At 39.7% G+C, this 17,662-nt stretch overlaps 1 protein-coding gene across 3 annotated transcripts in view; it reads left to right on the forward strand.

Annotated features, from left to right (window-relative positions):
- The window catches only part of NR1H4 (nuclear receptor subfamily 1 group H member 4), a 39,802-nt gene extending 22,687 nt beyond the window's left edge, over nt 1-17,115 (forward strand). For all 3 annotated transcript variants that reach the window (XM_049792349.1, XM_049792350.1, XM_049792351.1), the window contains 6 exons: nt 2,363-2,496; nt 3,023-3,121; nt 4,236-4,335; nt 5,859-6,005; nt 15,197-15,310; nt 16,635-17,115. In XM_049792349.1, coding sequence (XP_049648306.1) covers nt 2,363-2,496; nt 3,023-3,121; nt 4,236-4,335; nt 5,859-6,005; nt 15,197-15,310; nt 16,635-16,873 — 833 coding nt within the window. In that variant the 3' untranslated portion in view covers nt 16,874-17,115. The remainder of the gene's footprint in view (nt 1-2,362; nt 2,497-3,022; nt 3,122-4,235; nt 4,336-5,858; nt 6,006-15,196; nt 15,311-16,634) is intronic.
- Nucleotides 17,116-17,662: the final 547 nt, after the last annotated feature.

The following is a 17,662-nucleotide window of genomic DNA, read 5'->3' on the forward strand; positions in this document are numbered from 1 at the left end:
TCAAAATAGCCCCAGTGACTCAGTACAACAACAACAAAAAAAAACATCACTAAAAAAAACCCCCAAAACCCAGGTCAGCGTAAATAATACTGGCTGGGCCCACATGAAACTTTTAAACTGGCCTATCATTTTCACAAACTGGCATATGTGAAATAAAAGCCAGCGAGCGCGACTGCCATCTGACTCTCTCTCTGCAATGGAAACACTGGGTGTCTTGTGTTGCTCATGACTTAACCATAAGCATGCTCTAATGCACTGCAATGGGGATGTTTGGCAAGGTAGTATTTAATGGCTTTTAAGCAGGAGTGTGCTGTATAATTGCTTTTAGTTCAAGGCAATCCAGGACAGTAAAACATGAAGCTTCTAGTAGTATAGAGCATTTATTTGGGGGAGAAAAAAAAAAAAAAAAAAAAAAAGACTAGGAAATAAAAGGGTACCTTGAACTTTGTTTCACTTACTCATTTTGTAGGATTGTAATTGCAAGCTCTGTGGATTCTTTTTTCCCCTCTGAACAAGGAGGTAAAGTCTTATAAATATTTATGGCACGGCTACTCAACAGTCCTACTCCTGCCCTTTATACACAAACCACAGACAGATCAAAATTACTAACCATCAATTTCAGTTATTTGCCGTCATTTTGAGATAAACTGCAAGTTTCTTGGGTGAAATATCTACCTAGGGAAGACCCAGGTTCTGCCGCTCTTCCTGGAAGGTGATAACCATTTAATACCCATCGAAACCTAGCTATCGCTGAGGTAAAAAGTAAAGTCCTGTCTCTCACATGAGTTTTCCAGCTAACTTAAATGGAGCCAGAATAGGATATCAAGGTACTACTCAGTAGCAGGAAGCATGCGAAAAATGTCTCTTACTGCCTAAGGCAAATGTAACCCAAATTTTCCCTAGGAAGGTAGTAGACCAGATCCTCAGCTGGTAGAAAACAGCACAAGCCCATTAACACCACCAAAGGAGGCACTGAATAATTTAGGAAAAGAAATCTATGATGCTGTGCGGCAGCACAAATTACATGGCTCGATACCAATTATTATCTCCATCGTTCCTATTCCTCCCTTTCAAGGTATTATTTGCAGGTCTTATTTTAATCATGTAAATTTCCTCTTCTCTCAGCAGTTCAGGTAGGTTATTTTATATAGTGCTTAAACAGGAAATTAAAAACATTCAGAACAAAATTCACTGTTTTCATGGTATCTTCCTCCACCATCATATACTCACTGAATGAGCCTCTTTTCCTGCTCTGCGTTTTTGACAGTGAAGAATGGGAAGGATACTTGAGAGAAGCTCAAAAAAAAAAAAAAAGAAAAAAAACACCAAAGAAAGAAAGAAAAAACCCCTGTGCTGATAGAATTATTTTTAGATGAATACTTAGCTGTTTACTTTTTCATTTGTGCTTTCTGGCTGTGTTCCACAGGTTGTGTAGGGTACCTATTGTCCCCTTCTTTTGTTAGCACAAGCAGATTGCTAGTTTTTATGACATCCACACAAGGAAGCTCCCTGGTTCAAGGTACTGAAACGTAGTCTAGAACAAAAAAAAAAAACCCAAATGCAAAAATCCTTTCATGAGGGCAAGTGAAACTCTGTAGTAAAACCAGGGCTTTATTCAGTCCTCTAATACAATGAAATACAAAATAGCAAGACCAACCCGGTAACATTTTAAATAAATACATTTTAAAGGTACATTTGCCAGCCTGAGTTACTTCTGAGCCTACATTTTCAGCTGTTGGTCTCTCTCTATAGTGACACTGCAATGGCTAAAGCCCTGGCGTCCTCTCTTCTGAGTGGGCTTTCTGTGCGAAGATTTTGCACTACAGCCGTAATATCGCTTAAAGATTATTGAAAACATCCAGTGCCCTTTGTGTAAGAACAGCGGCACCTTGATTTCTGTTTTGGGTGGGACGAGGAGGAACACACGTTTGATGGCAGTCCTCCAGTTGTTCCCATTTATCGCGCTTTGGTTCGCGTCTTGGAGCACGTGAAGGGGTTTTCTTTTGGATGAAACGGAACCAAAGACAGACTTCAGCGCGCTCCCACCACTCACGGCTTTTCTGCCTGTAAGACCAGATTCGAGGTGGTCCAAAGCAGGACCCCTGACACGCGCTTGCGTGGGTGCCGGGTCACCAGGACCAACTGCTTTGGTCTGCGGATGGGCTCCCGTTAGGCTAGACTACTCGTTAGTGTGTCTCATCAGAGTCGCATCCAAAGATAACGACACGTTCAGGAAACGATCTGCACGGGTAAGTGGGTTTGTTAGTGTAAAGGGCATTCATGGGCATGTTTACGTACCTATTCAGTGCCTGAGACATATATATATAAATGCAATTGCCACCCGTTGTATTATGTGTTCTAGGTCTGTTAACAGAAATACAATGCAAGTCAAAAAGGCTACGGAAAAACGTGAAACAGCCCCCAGATCAGACAGTCAATGAAGATAACGAAGGTCATGACATGAAGCAAGTGACGTCTACAACTAAAATATATAGGGTAAGAAAATTCTTGTAGTAGTTTGTACAGTAGTGGTGATGTTTGAGCTAAACGTGGCTAGTACAGTGAATATAGAGTACTCGCAAACTCTCTGGAGCTGTCTGTATTAATTAAAACTCCAACTCCCACCAAGTCAAGGAAATACCTTGAGTAGAGAAGTAGCTCTGATATTTTTAGTCAAAACTCAATAAAGCATCTATAAAATCCATAAAGTATTTTTTCTGCAATACATATGTCGGGTATATATCATATATGATGAGGTGTGGTATTAAGTTTGAGCATACCTAGTTATTTGCTAAACATTTCCTTATTTCTAATAATAAACCACACAAACTCATGCAGTTTGGAATCATTATACATCTCTCTTCTGTACGCTTCTACAGAAATCTCAGTGACAAGCAAATCTCTTGTCTGCTTGTCTCCAAGTGTGAGAAATAGATGTATAGCTTTTGCCTAAAGCAAGAGATGCTAGATCATTTCTATGATTGCATTTCATGATGGGCTTTTTTTTTTTTTGCCAGTATAGGAGAAAGTAGAATTTACCCCAGAACAGCAGAACCTTCTTGATTACATCATGGATTCATACAGCAAACAACAAATACCACAGGAGGTGTCAAAAAAACTAGTAAGTACATTGATGAAGTCATTTTTGAGGTGTGGGTAATGAAGCTGAGGATTACACAGCAGAAAATACTTGTACTCAGCCTAAGTAGGTGTAGTAAGTGGTAGAGCAAAATATGGGTAAAAGCTTACAGTTAAAACATGCTGCAAGTGTGGCAGAATCTCTCCCATTCAGTCCACAGTTAGACCACATCTTTGTTTATCAAACTTAAATATTAAGAAATAGCTTTCAACTCTGGAAATACACTTTTATGCTCACATCTAACCTTTGCTGATGGGAGCTTTGTTATTTGCATTGTCAGTAGAGGCAGTGATTTGAATTCAACTTGCAAGCTTCCTTTCTATAAAGACACCAGCCTGGAAGATTAAAAATATTTCATTTTTTTGAACCCAAATTCCCAGCATTTTCCAGGTTTGGATTTTTGTTTCATCCCCTCTTCTTCCCTTTTCCTCTCTACTTTCTAGAAATGCCATTTTCACTTTAAGAGCTCCCAGTTTTCATGGTAGGGTGGAAAAACATTGGGAAACAGGGAGAAGAGGAAAAAAGCTTAAGAGAGAGATATTTTTTTACAAAACTGTCATGTTCAATCTTAAAAAAAACCCAAACAAACAAACAAAAAACCCCCAAACCCCAACCAACCCAAAACCACTGTAGAAAATTATTTCCTAAGCCATCAACTCTGAAAACTAAAAGGAAGACACTTGCAGGGTGAGAGTTGAATAACCCATAACTAAATTGTGCAATTTATTTCCATGGGAGGTTGAGGAGGTCAAAACCAAAAATATATTAAAAAAAAAATTAGAGAAATTAATGTATAACAAGGCTTTTGGTTAAATATTATGGTACACACAGAACTTCTAGCTCAGGCAGTGCCTAAATCATTGCTTGCTAGAGATGACACTGAAAGCGAGACACATGTTTCGGAGGAAAGGATGATGGCTACTTCTTTTACTTTTTACATTCGTCTTCCAAAATACCTGTTTTTGACAATCACTGGAGACAAATTACAGTGTTAGATGGACCTCTTGCCTGATCCAGCCTAATGATTCTTGTATTTTATGCTCTTAAATGTGAAGTGACAACGAATATTAACAGATTTTGGTTTGATTTTCAACAGTTACACGAGGAATTCAGTGCTGAAGGAAATTTTCTGATTTTAACAGAAATGGCTACCAGTCATGTGCAGGTTCTTGTGGAATTCACTAAAAAACTACCAGGTATATCCACTGCTTTGGGGAAAATTTTGTTATTGCAAAGTTTACATGCCTTTCAGCTGCCATTTGGTGATTGTTGTGTATATTTTGAAGACTATATAAAAATGCTCCCTCCTCTGACACATATGAATTCTTCAGATACTGGCTAAAGAAAAGGAGCTTTGTGCTCGGAGGAATAGTAGGTTGAATAATTCCAACTCTGCCACTCTGAGATACGGCACTCTTTACCTGTTGACAAACAGAATGCTCAGAGAAAGGCTTGTGTCTCTAGGGAGATTTTATTTTCATATATCACTGCAATGCCAAATAGTCTGCCTCGAAATTACCACTAACGCTTGCCAGACTCTGCTTCACTCGCTTTGCTGCCTTTCTAGCAAAGCCTCTAGGTCATGGCATCCCCTGAATTGTGAGTCCTAAACAAGAACTTTCCCTAGTTGGTGGCACGCATGGTCCCTTTAATGGTGTCTTACGGACAAGCACTGAAAACCTGAGTTTATCGTTAGTATTTTTTTAACTTCCAGGTTGATGTTACCTCAGGAGTGACCACTGGGCATGGTACAGGTTCCTTGTAATTAAGGAAGGTGCATTGTAACACTTAGCTATATGAAAACATTATTTTCCTGGTTCTCCCACCATATTGACATTTCCTCTGTGAGTTACAGGCTTGCTCCAAAGCCTAGCACTGCAGCTGTAACTATATTTTTTTATGCTAACTGGGATACTGGCTCGCAGGAAATGAAGAAGGGAGAAGCTTTGTAACTGAATAATCTACTATCTTCAGTGTTGACTTAGAGCACATCTGGCAGGATTTGTCACCTTTTTGTTTCATTCTCTACTTTATCTTCTTCCACGCTTCCTCACAGAATCAGGGGGTGGGTATAAGGTGGGTACCTGCATTGGCAAATATGAAGAGGGTTTCCCAGGATCCTCAGCTCCCCGTTCGTCTTTAGAGGAGCAGCTGTGTAGTCACACAAGTTACCAAATTTCTCCTTGTTTCTTCAGTGGGTTTTGGAGCCTTCCCCCTCCAGAAAGAGAAATGCATATTAAAACACAGCTGGAAGCCTTTATATAAAATAGTATATTAGTCCAAAGGCAAGATGAAATATTTAAAATTCGATGCTTCAAATGCTGATTTTTGCCATCAGAGCATGGAAAGGGCTGAGAGCAGCATGGCAGTGGGAAGGTCATACAGAGAGCTTTGGTGGAAACACGGCAGATGTTGGGGAGCAGCATCAGGCTAGAGAAACCGCCCCACGGTTGGTTACACTACACCACTAGATTCTGCTTATCATGTTCCTCTTAAAGTAGCATGAACACTGAAACACAAGTCTAATTCTCATAAACTTTGGCGAGGTCCAAATCTGTGTCATTTTCTGGAATCTGGATTTCAGTTTTCCGCAGCACTTGGCAACCCTACTGACATCAAGACCAAGGTTACACACATATGTCATGTGCAAGAACTTCAGGACATGAAAGTAGCGGGGACTTTTCTGTTGCTGCCTCACTTACATCTCGTGTCTCCCCAGGCTTCCAAACCCTTGATCACGAAGACCAGATTGCTTTGCTGAAGGGCTCAGCAGTAGAAGCCATGTTCCTCCGTTCAGCTGAGATCTTCAGTAGGAAACTTCCTACAGGACATACTGTCCTTTTAGAAGAAAGAATTCGCAATAGTGGTAAGTATCTTGTTTAACGAGGAAGCAGCAAACCACACCATTGCACTTCTGTGTCAGTAGTTTGCCCTTGGAAAGCTAGTAAAATTGTTTATTAGCACTGAAGCAGGTTTATCTGAATGTTGTTCTTTATATTAACTAGAACAAATCTAACTCGGCCTTGAGTCTAAAGGTCATAAGGTAAAGGTTTATTTATAAAAACACTGCAAGTACTATGAATAACCCTATATCAAATAAACCCAGCGCAAGTCTCCAATGATAAGCATGAAAGAATGATTAAAAAGAAATATCACCATTTCAAATTATTCACATAAAATATCAATATTTATGCCTTCAAATGCAATCACTACAAGAAGGAAAGAAAAAAAGATTTTAGGATATTACTGGAGATGACTGAAGGGAACCACCTATTCATAGGGTCAGTTTGGTAAAATTGAATCACACTGCACAAGGTGCATAGAAGAACTGTAAACACAGCATGTTCTCAGTATGTTTTCTGCTTCTTAAGGTCCATCAAAGGCTCAGTGGCTGTGATCAATTCTACTGGTTCTGGATATAAATCTTAATAATTACAAAAAGCCAAAGAGAGCTGGATATTGTTTGTTCCTCAAAGCAAGCAAAGCCATGTTTTGCATTGTTATGTGTTCTTTGTGCTCCACTGATGCAATACGGACTGAATGTTTTGTCTTTTTTTTTGTATTGACCAGCAAACTTTATCCAACCCTCAGCTCCCTATCATTCAAAATTCAAATGTAACAACAATTCTGAATCAGAGACTCTTGTCTATGGATTCTGGCTTCTGGCTTCCTTTTTAATGGTCAGAAGGAGAAAAGACAGGAGGCCATTTAACCTCAATACTAGTCATAGAAATGGGCTTGAACTCAGTTCTGAAACTCTTAAAATCAGTAACTTGAAGGTACTACTGCTGTATGCAAAATTAGGCCAATACTTATATATTTGAAACCCTGAAAAGGAGTTAGGAAACTTGAGAATAACTCACTTGCTGAACGTATATAGTTAGTTTGGCTTAGCACACTCATTTCTGGGTTTATATTTTGTAGTTTTTTGTATTTCTTCCATTTTGATTTATTATAAGAGGCTATTGTTTGATGGACTGGAAATGGTGACTTCCAGAGTAATATGAATGGCTTCTGGTCCAGGTTCTGCAGGCAGAGAAGTATGCCAAGAAGGCCAGAGATATTTCCTGGAAACTGTAATGAGTTGTCATGGATCCAAATGTCTTCATTAAGAGATTTTTTCTATTGGATTATAACCAAACTTTTTGATAAAAATAGGTCTTAGAGAAATGAATCCATATGAATACATGATTACTGAAAGCTTCTCTCCTCTGATCTATGGAGTGAGTATCAACCTTCTTGTCTGAGGTGTCAACTGTTCATAAAAAATAGAAGCAGGAAATACTTTGATCCAGAACATTACATAAGCCATTATGTCATACCAATAATTTTTTCCCTACTCATAATTTTAAAATAGCCTGTTAATTCTCTGCAAGGATTGAGTCCAGATGAGATGCAATATTATTTTTTGCAAGTTTGTACTAGACTTAAAAATAGCATTTCATATTGTAACATGACTGGCTGGAATATGACATTTTATCCTGCAGTAATATTATTTACCTGTCATGAAGCAGGTTAAAAAAATAGCATTTTGTGTAGAAGAAAATTTCAAGAAAAGTAACAATTTCAAATGTGGTATTATTTATTCCAAAGGAAGATTTCCTGCAGTTCTTCTTTTCTGGGTGTGGGGAAAACCCCTAAGGTAAGTTAAAAATGAGTTCTGGATCAGAACAAAACCTGGGCTGAATAGTTCCCAAGAAATGAAACGCAGTAACTTTTTAAGTGTGTATATATACACATATATGTCTTGTTGCTCTTGGAAAAGGCTCTCTAAAACATCTTCCCTCAAGCTAGGATCAAGTTGGGGACATAAGAGGAAATACTGCTGCCAGAATTTCTCCCTCCTTATATTACAGGCGAATAATAGATTATTCAGTTTACTTGCTGTTGGCTGCATTCTTTCCTTCTATTAATAGCAAGAATACAGGACAAAATACCCTTTTCCATGTATTTTATTTCTCTACTCTGTGCAAATTCAAGCCTACTTAAAAACATTTTCCTTGGCTGCACTTAAAGGGGCTGTGACAGCAAACAACAAAAGTGACTTCTAAACCTTTGCATTTGTAGGAGTGTTAACTGCTGCTACCGCTGCTATTTAACTGTTAGTGCTACCGCACAGACCTAGAAGTGACTCCAAATTTCCAGTGTCTCTCATTTGGGGCTGACATTGCTGCATGCTAGAGCGTATCCGTCAACCTGGCAATGTCCCTTGCACAAAAAGGCTTAAATATGTTTTTTTAAATGCCCCTCTGCCTATGTTTTCAGTACTGGCAACTGCCTGTCACTTAGTGGCATCACTTCCTTTGCACCAAAAATACAAACAAATTGGTTTATAAGAGGGAGGATTTTTACTAGGTAGGTTTGACTCTCTTATGCTTCCCAAGTGCATTTCTTAGTGTTCACTGAATTTTCATAGGAATCCTACTCATAGTCACACAAGCTACCAGAGTTTTTTTGTTTTGACTTTAAGAGCCTGCATTGGTGCAATTTTTCTGCATATTTTGTCTTAGGTTAGGATAAATTCCAGAATGACACATTTAGGCAAATTGAATAATTTCCAGTTGTTTAAAAATATCTGATACTGAAACAGCTTATTTTTGTGGTTTAAATCCTGGTCGTTTTCAGGTATCCTGAGTTTAAACAAAATGAAAGAAAGGCAACCAAATTCTTCTGTTACCATTGCTTACACATACAGCTTTCAAAAATATTACATGTGCAGTTCGCACACCTGCACGTCATAGGACTCAACACCAGGGCTCTAAGTTGAATAATAGCCTGTACCAAATGTGATATTAAGGTAGAAACTTAAGCAGTCTCTTCCAGCCTTAACCAGTAAGGACAAATGCTACTAAAAGCGTCAGCTGGCCATTATAGACTGGTCCAAGAGATAAGACTGGCCAGAAGAGTTTAAACCCAAGTCAAAGAAAAAAACCCAAGAGAATAACACATAAATTTGGAGATAGGGACTTTTTTTTTTTTTTTTTACATACACCTCACTGACAAAAAAGACTAACTGAAACACCCTGCAAAGACAATAGAGAGCAGCAGAGGAAATGCAGTGATAGTTGAGTGAGAGTTTAGAAATGAAATTTATAGGTAATGAATGAAGAAGCAGCATCAGGATTATTCATGGCTCCCAGTGAGGTCCTAAACACCATCAGGCCATTGGCCATAAATTATTGCCGTTAGTCAGAACTTCTGTCCACATATTTTTATGTGTAGACAAATGTCTGAATGTCACATAAGTCCTATTGTCAAGCCTTGATGTCTGTATCCATAAAATCAGGGAGGGCAGTGGGGATCCTGCCTAAAAGTCACAAGCTGTCCAGACTTCTGTCACCTGCCACCATGTCCACTTTGAGGCTGCTCTCATCTATTAATATTTATGCCTTCCTCAGTCTGATTGTATGGAACGGATTTTTTTATTTTTTTTTGCTGATAAAGAAGCCAGAGATCTAGTGGTGATGACCTTTGAGCATTAGCAGCTTTCATTTTTATTCTCATGCTGATGAGGTGTATTATTTCTTTGCTTAAGCATATTGCTCAAGTCCTGGTGCATCTCAGTGACTGTCTGTCTTTGTGTCCTGATGGTCTTTCGCCATAAGGTGCTATGGAAATTCTTTTATTAGCTGCTCCTGAGGCTGAAATCCTCTCCTACTCACTCTAATATTGAGACTTAATGAGAATACGGATATTTTATTTAATGTTAATGAGAGCTTGTGCCACTTACTCATCCTATTTGATGCTTCACTACGCATACACCATGTTGTGACTGACTGACTGACTCATTCTGTGAGAGGCTGACATCCTAGTAATTTAATGCTTAGTTTCTTTCTGTTGTTTTGAAAGCAAATTCTCCCCATTATTGAGCAGTACAATATTTTTCAAAACCAGTGCTGAGATACTGAATGCTTTCTCAGTGAGCATTTATAGCTTGTTTTCCTAAGGACACCGGCTTTCTGCGGTCATGAAGAGACACAGTTTTTTTGTCATCATTTTATTCTGCAGGGCAGTTCTACAAATTGCAGTATTAGGGAATAAGATACTATCTGATCTGGACAGAAATGGAAGAATCCGGACCCAAATTTTCACTTGGCAGCAGGACACCTGACATTGTGAAATGTACTGTTGTCTTCCTGGATGGGTTACAGGTGCTGAAGTACAGTGGGATCCAAGGAAAAAAAAAAAAAAAGAAATAGCCACAATTTCAAAGCATTGGCAAGAGGCCACCTTTTGCCCTTGAATGTGGGATACAAAGTTCCCACTGATTTGGTCAAGAGACTCCTGCAACCAAAGGCAAAATTTGGCAGCAGGATAATGGATACCTAATCACTTCCGTTGCCTTTGTCTTTTATTATTTGATTATTAGTACTGAGTAACAGAGGCCCTTCAAAACCCCATTGTGCTGGGGTTTGTGCAGAGAAACCAAATGAAATGATCTTCACTGCCAAGTCCAAAATGTCGAACCCTCCCAATGGTCATGTGCATCCATGTGGAAGGAGACACTTACCATCCTGTGACTCAACCCAAAAATGGCACACTGCCCAAAACGTTTAGAAATTAGGACCACTTTAAATTGCAGAGTATAGCAAAGAGCTTTTCTGTTCGTATACGGTCCTGCACAATCTACCACACCCAGTTAGCCAGTGCTGTCTTCCTAAATTATAAATGAAGTTGCTAAAAGTGTTTAAATCGTATCTACAGAGCTAATTTCTACCCATGAAAAGAAGAACAGATGTCAGGGGACCCAATCTCTTTTCTTCTGCATAAGTGTGCTTCTCCAGGCCAAAAACTTATTTAGACTCGACCTATGAAGACTAGCTCAAGGCAGTGCAGATGCTGCTGCTGTGTGCCAGACCGCACTCCTCTCCTGACTGCCGGCACTCAGGCCACTGCCAAAGGATGCTATGTGGCAATGTCACTCGCATCCTCCTTGCAGGTTTGGATTGTTTGTTGTTTGGTGTTTGTTGGGGTTTTTTTGTTTTTTTTTTTTTTTAACTAAGGTTTCTTTGCTCGCTTGCAATGATGGCTTCACAGTGATCCTATTGATTGCTTTTGAGAAGATGGGGTTTTGCTATCCTGATCGTGAGTTCTCCCTGGCATGTGCTAACCTCTCATTTAAGTTGGCCATTTAATCCCTACAAGATGATGACAGAGGAGATGTCACGTGCACATGATCTGGTGTATCTTCTCTACTGGCTAGATTTTCCCCCTTTTGGTGAATTTGGTCAGTGTTTAAACGGCCACTGATGCATTTAAATAGCTTAGAAGAGAGAGCTCATAAGCAGCGTGGAAAGCAGTTCTAGTAAATGAAACACTGTGAAAGATAAGATGTAATTCTGCAAGTAATTAATATATTTTATTATCATAAAACAGCTACTAATATACCCCTGGTTTCATATCCACTGGCACCTCTGTGTTTATCAAGAAAAAAAGATCTCTTTATCCATATTAATCACACAGTGCCAGTTACGGTTAATTAGTACTTACTCTCAAGCTTTCTTCTTGCAATAGATTAATCTATTCAGCCAAAAGAGAAGAGAGAATAGTCTCAAAAAGCTAGCAATACATCTATTCCGGGATTACGTTAACTGGATGATTATTTATGGCCTGACACTGCAAACTGTATGAAAGCAACAGTCATCTTACCTTCGGAGAGAAATCATAGGTACAAAACCCTAAAAAAGGCAAGGTCTAAAACAATGCTGTGTCTTAAGCTGCAGATAGGAGTGAAATTGTGCAAGAAGGGGTGCTGAATGAATAATGCTCATGGGTTTAAATCTGCTCCAGGCTAATGCTGCAAGGCCGTACTCGGTGAAGCTAAGTGTTTCCCATTGACTACGCTGGGGTTTACAGCCAGTCATGCATTAACATCGTGAAATCAATCAAATTAATTGCAGTATCTTCTGCAGATGGTAAGAGTTGGGCTGGTGGTTAGGTAGAAATCTGTGTAATTCAGAATGACGCACAATGCAACATGAAGGAGGGGCATGTTCTTGTTGCCATAATGCTGCATGAAACAAAGCTTTTGAAACCTTCTTGAAAAAAAGTTATGGAGGAGGCACCACCAACAGGGACCGGGAAGCTGTGCTGTCTGACACGGTAGTGTGCAGGGCTCTTGTCTGATCCAAATAATGAGGGTTAGACGGAGCTAACTTTTCTGTTCTCAGTGAGGCCAGAAATATAACTTTATCTATTTGATTTTTTTTCACTGTTGGAGTGTGATTTGTAACAATGACATTTGAAAAGTCACATAATTCGTTTCTCCTCTAGCCTTTCCAGTTATGAGCACCAAATCGCCTTTAATTCTTTTTCTGATAACCTGAATTGAAGTGACAACATCTTGTATGGTAGATAAGAAAAAAAACCCCAGAACTATAAACATCTGTTTCCTGCTTTTTTGCTTTCTGGTGGAGCTTATTAAATCCAAACTGAAGCGTTTTCAATCACATTAGAAAACAGCCCCCTCTTGTGATGGAAAAGCGGTTTGTGTAACGTGCATACAGGATGATGAAATAACAGGGAAACTCCAGCACAGATGGAGTGAGGGCAAAACTAGTACCCAAGAAAAAAATTCCATTATCCTATTCTCAAAATTGCTCATTTTGCATGGTTTCATTCATAACTGTCTTTTGAGATAGATATTTTTAAAGATTTCAAAATTCTGTTCTCTTTAGTGAAAGCAGTAAATCAGTCGTATTGCTGAAACATCCCTTTTTACTCCCATTCACCTCTTCTGTTTGATTTCTCTGTTTGGAAGTACAGTAATGCAGAGAAGCTCTCTGCCGTAATTTCATTTGCTTCCACATCCATACTCATTTTCACCCACCCCTGCTTTAGTTTCTTAATGTTAGATTATAAGCTTTCTGGCGCAAGGATTGTTTTACTGCACGCCTATACAGTGCCTGGACCAGTGAGGACCTGAATTAGTTATTTCACACCCTGTTCACCAGCATCATTTTCATCCCACTTCTGCTGTATTGACAGTAGGACTCGAGGAGCTTTGTGGTCAGCAAATCAATGAATTCATCCAGCTGAAAACTAACCTGACCTCCAAAAAAAAGAGAAAAAAAAATCAAATTATGAATAGGAGAAACAAATGATGGGAATCTTAGTCACAGCCCACTTCCTCCCATTTCCTATCTGCTGCCAAGACGATCGTGCCCAGCGGCGTGATACCTTGCACAGAGACTTCTAAAAATATCCAGCTTGTCTTGGACTTTTCTCATGTCATTGCTGAGCTATTCACTTCCGTGAAAGGAACTCGTTTGCTCTGCTTTAGGGCTCAGCTAGCCTTTTTTTTTTTCCCTGTTTCCAGATTACCACGAACTTTAAGGCTTTGATGTGTCATATGTATGTGTTCCTTACGTATGTCATATTGTAAGGAACTTTGGCACTTAAAACTGCACAAGAGACACAGGCGGTTCCCCAACAGTTAGCAATAACAAGTGTTCAAAATTTTAAATAGTTAACGCTCATGACTAACGGCATAAACCTCACAGAACATTAGATGCTATGACTATTGTTTGCTCTGTATAAAGCTCCAGCTGTGTTACTAACTTTCACAGGAGAGGCTGACCCACATCATCTATATCTGCTTACTTGACACAGACTCTTCTCAATAGTATTTATTGAACTTGTTACAAAAACCAGATTTGTGGTTTGTAATCTGCAGTGAACATAGCTTGCTCATGTCACATGTTTAAACACATCATTCAGCCACAAAATAAACCACACCCTGCAAGACCATACTTTCACTGTTGGGACACAAAACTATTCCACTGATTGAAGTAAGTTCTCACTGTCACAGCAAAATGTGACTGTTTTGTAGTTAAGTCAAGTGACTTCATGTTTCCTTTCTTTGAGTTCCACCTGCTGAGTTTCATTTTGAATTTCCCCTATTGGAGGCACTCCAAACCTCACCAGTCCTGGACTTCAGTTTTGTCTCGTATACAACACCCAAAACCGCATTATTTCATGCAGTTATAAAGGCTTCTCCTAGAACAGCTCAAAATTAAGAGGAAAATGACAAGAAATCCTATGGGAACAGAGATTTCCATCCTTTCGGCCAAAGAAGTCCAAAAGGCTCTTGCTGCAGAGCCATTACTTAGGATGTCTACACCTCGTCGATGCCACCGCTTCAGAGCTGCAAGCAGCCGTTGTCAACAGTCTAGTGGCTGCTCTGAGTGACTCACACACCATGTAAAAAAAAAAAAAAATTGATGTCGCAGGACCTACTTCTCTTTTACAACAAAAAGCAGAATGGAGTACGTCTGTAATTTAAGGCTAAGTAAGAACATTGTGACCTGATGACAAAGTCAGTAAGAGGAAGCCCCATCGGCGTGCCCCAGTTCAGTAACCCCAAAGGGTTTTGCTGATGGCGAGAGAATCGCATGATCCCATCCTAAAACTGGGGTGGATTTTAATTGTTTATGGCTCTGTACTTTATAATACACTAGTTTGCGCTTTAAGGTAGTAGTAGTTGCAAGCAAGTTGATCTTGGACTACAGGTAGTCCTAGACCTAGCTAAAATTTCAGGCTACACAAAGGGAGCAATTAAGTCTCTGTATGGAGACAACCGAAGTAACTGCCCAAGGCAGCTGGCTGTAGAGTAGAGTGGGGCTAGAATTAAACCACACATCCTGAGAAGTTTCCATATAACCAATGTAAAGATAGGGAACATGGGGACTGTTTTGCAAACTGCATCCTGGAAACAGGAGACAGCTAGAGTATCAGCAGACAGTGAGAAAAACACATATGAGACTTGTCCTGAAGAGCTAGACGGACAAACCTGCAGAGAAAAAGGAACTGCTTGAAAGAAGGACTTTGAAACCGTGCGAAAAGAAATAGCCAGCACTTGCCTGTTTCTACTCTGATCTGGAAAACAAGGATGTGCTTGCACTTTTGTAACTAATTGTCTTGGATCAGGCCTGATTTGTGTATTACACTTCTCCCACCACGACAGTCAAGGCTTCAAATCCTGAATAACTGCTTTGTGGCAATAAACCAGTTTATTTCAATAATTAAAAAATATTGTAACTTTTTTTTCTCTCACAGGTATCTCAGATGAATTTATAACTCCCATGTTTAATTTTTATAAAAGCATTGGAGAGCTGAAGATGACACAGGAAGAATACGCGCTGCTCACAGCCATAGTTATCCTGTCTCCAGGTAACTTCTAATAAAGAATTCAATATTAGTGGTTTCGGAAAGAAAGTGTGAGGAGTGTGACCAAAGACTTGTAAAAACTTACATTCTACAAAGAGTAAGTGTGCATACATGCTTATTCAGTATATTCAGTTGTTAAACCAGAAAACAAGCACACAAATCCAAACCCCAGATGTCCTGCTACACTGTCTGGTTTTGCATACAAGTCAAAAAAATGCCTAAATACCCTGCTTAAAAAAACTACTGGTGCGTCTTCACTGCTCAGCATGACAGGCTTCTTCAGAAAATCCCAGATGTGGCTACATGCACATCACTACAGACTTTTGTGGAATGTCACATTTTTTAGAGGAACACTGCTAACTTAGAATAGAGAATGGGAATGAAAGTTTTCAGCCTTTATTGAACAAACACCAGCTGCCAAGAGCAGAAGGACAGTAAGCAGCAAGTTGCCCTCTCGACTACGAAGTGTTGGAAACTGCCCTTTCAGAAGGATCGGCACAATAGCGTCTCAGCCCTGAGAGCTCAGCTTTGCTGCAAAAACTAACTCTTTGACAACACAAAACTAACCATCTCTACCTAATAAAATACGGAGAAATTGTATGGCGCCTCAAACGGACTATCATAGGAATGGGAGAAGCCTGATGCTTCAGGACAAAAGACAGACACTGAGGTTTCCAAATCAGGTTTCATGGAAGGTGGGAAGGTGAAGCAATTCCATTGCTCTTTGAAACAGTGTGTCTCAGGAAATTTTTTTACACCAAAAATTTCAGTGACAAAAAACCCCATCCTTCTCTTTTCCTCCCTCTCCGAACACCCAAACACATACTTCCATATGAACAGAGTAAAGAGACAAGTATTTTCTAGCAAAGAAATTTCATCTGAGGGTGAAGATGTTTGATTTCTCCCTAGTGACCTGCATGTATGCTCTTCTCTGCTGGCCAAATTCCCCAGCTGTACTACACCTTCAGGTACTCGTGCCATGCTGCTCAGTTGTTGCAATGCATCGCAGGATGTACTCAGGTGCAGAACTGCACTGGGACATGACGATACAAACCCAGAGAAACATTTTCAAGTTAAAACTCTTCAGTTTTTTAAAAAGTTGAAAGTTTTCCCTAGCTAGAAGTGGGAAGCTTACATGAAAACCCCAAACCAAAAAAAAAATATGTTAAGCATTTTTATTCCCTCTTAATTTGAGAATAAATATTCTCGGTAGGTGTGAACATCAGTGCCCAGTGTAAATACTTGAATATTTTTATAATCATTTATCAGTGTAAATATTTACTTTGTATATTGCTAATTACTTCTTTTCTTTTAAAACCATAACCAGATCGACAATACATAAAGGACAGAGAGTCCGTGGAAAGGCTTCAAGAACCCCTGCTGGATATTCTACAAAAAATCTGCAAACTTCACCACCCAGATAACCCTCAACACTTTGCATGTCTTCTGGGCCGTCTTACAGAATTACGGACATTTAACCATCATCACGCAGAGATGCTGATGTCATGGAGAGTGAATGACCACAAATTCACACCTCTTCTCTGTGAGATCTGGGATGTGCAGTGATGGATACTTTTTATTTTATTTTAGGAGAAATACCTTTTTAAAGGACCACATAGCCTTTATTTTCATAGAAAAATATCCCACAGTACATTAAATTTTCTTTACTGCATTTTTATAGGAACATGCCATGGGTTCATAAAAGTCATTTTGTTCACTATATACAGAATATCGTATACCTATCAGATCTTCACACATGAGTATAACTTTCTCTGTATTTATATTCCCTAATCAGAAAGAGTCCACTCAGTCCTCAGAGGAACCCTGTTAATTCCTGCTGCAACGAAGCTGATTGCAGCTACAGTTCCTCTTGAACAAATGGGGAAATGCAGGTTTCCATTCGTATTTTTTCACTGCAGCATTTTCCTGCTTGGCCTCCGTGAAGGAATATATTCCAGATATTTTCGGTAATAAACCAGCTGAGATGGCCGCACCGCCAGAGTCATTTGCTGTTCAACTGTGAAACGCGTTCACGTAAGAAGAGCAAGATGTTGTTTCTTCAGAAGGCAAAAAATTACGTAATGGAGAACAGCCACACGCACACACCGCCCCTTCTCGTGATACAGACGTGTAACTTCATTCGCGTTATTATTTCGAAGTAAAAACTATACAGTATCTATACTCTGTGGAAGCGCATCCCGGGTTATTTCGCTTTACGGCCTTGCCGGTGCTCGGCGGCTCTCGAAGACCACCGCCACCGTCCCCGAGACGGTCAAGGCGGTCTGTCCGGGGTGGGCTGGGGTGGGCTCCCCAACGCCACGAGGGGCTGCAGGGCAGGCTGGGTGCTTTCCTTCT

This window comes from Accipiter gentilis, chromosome 34 (assembly GCF_929443795.1).
Source record: "Accipiter gentilis chromosome 34, bAccGen1.1, whole genome shotgun sequence".
Taxonomy (NCBI): Eukaryota; Metazoa; Chordata; class Aves; order Accipitriformes; family Accipitridae; genus Astur; species Astur gentilis.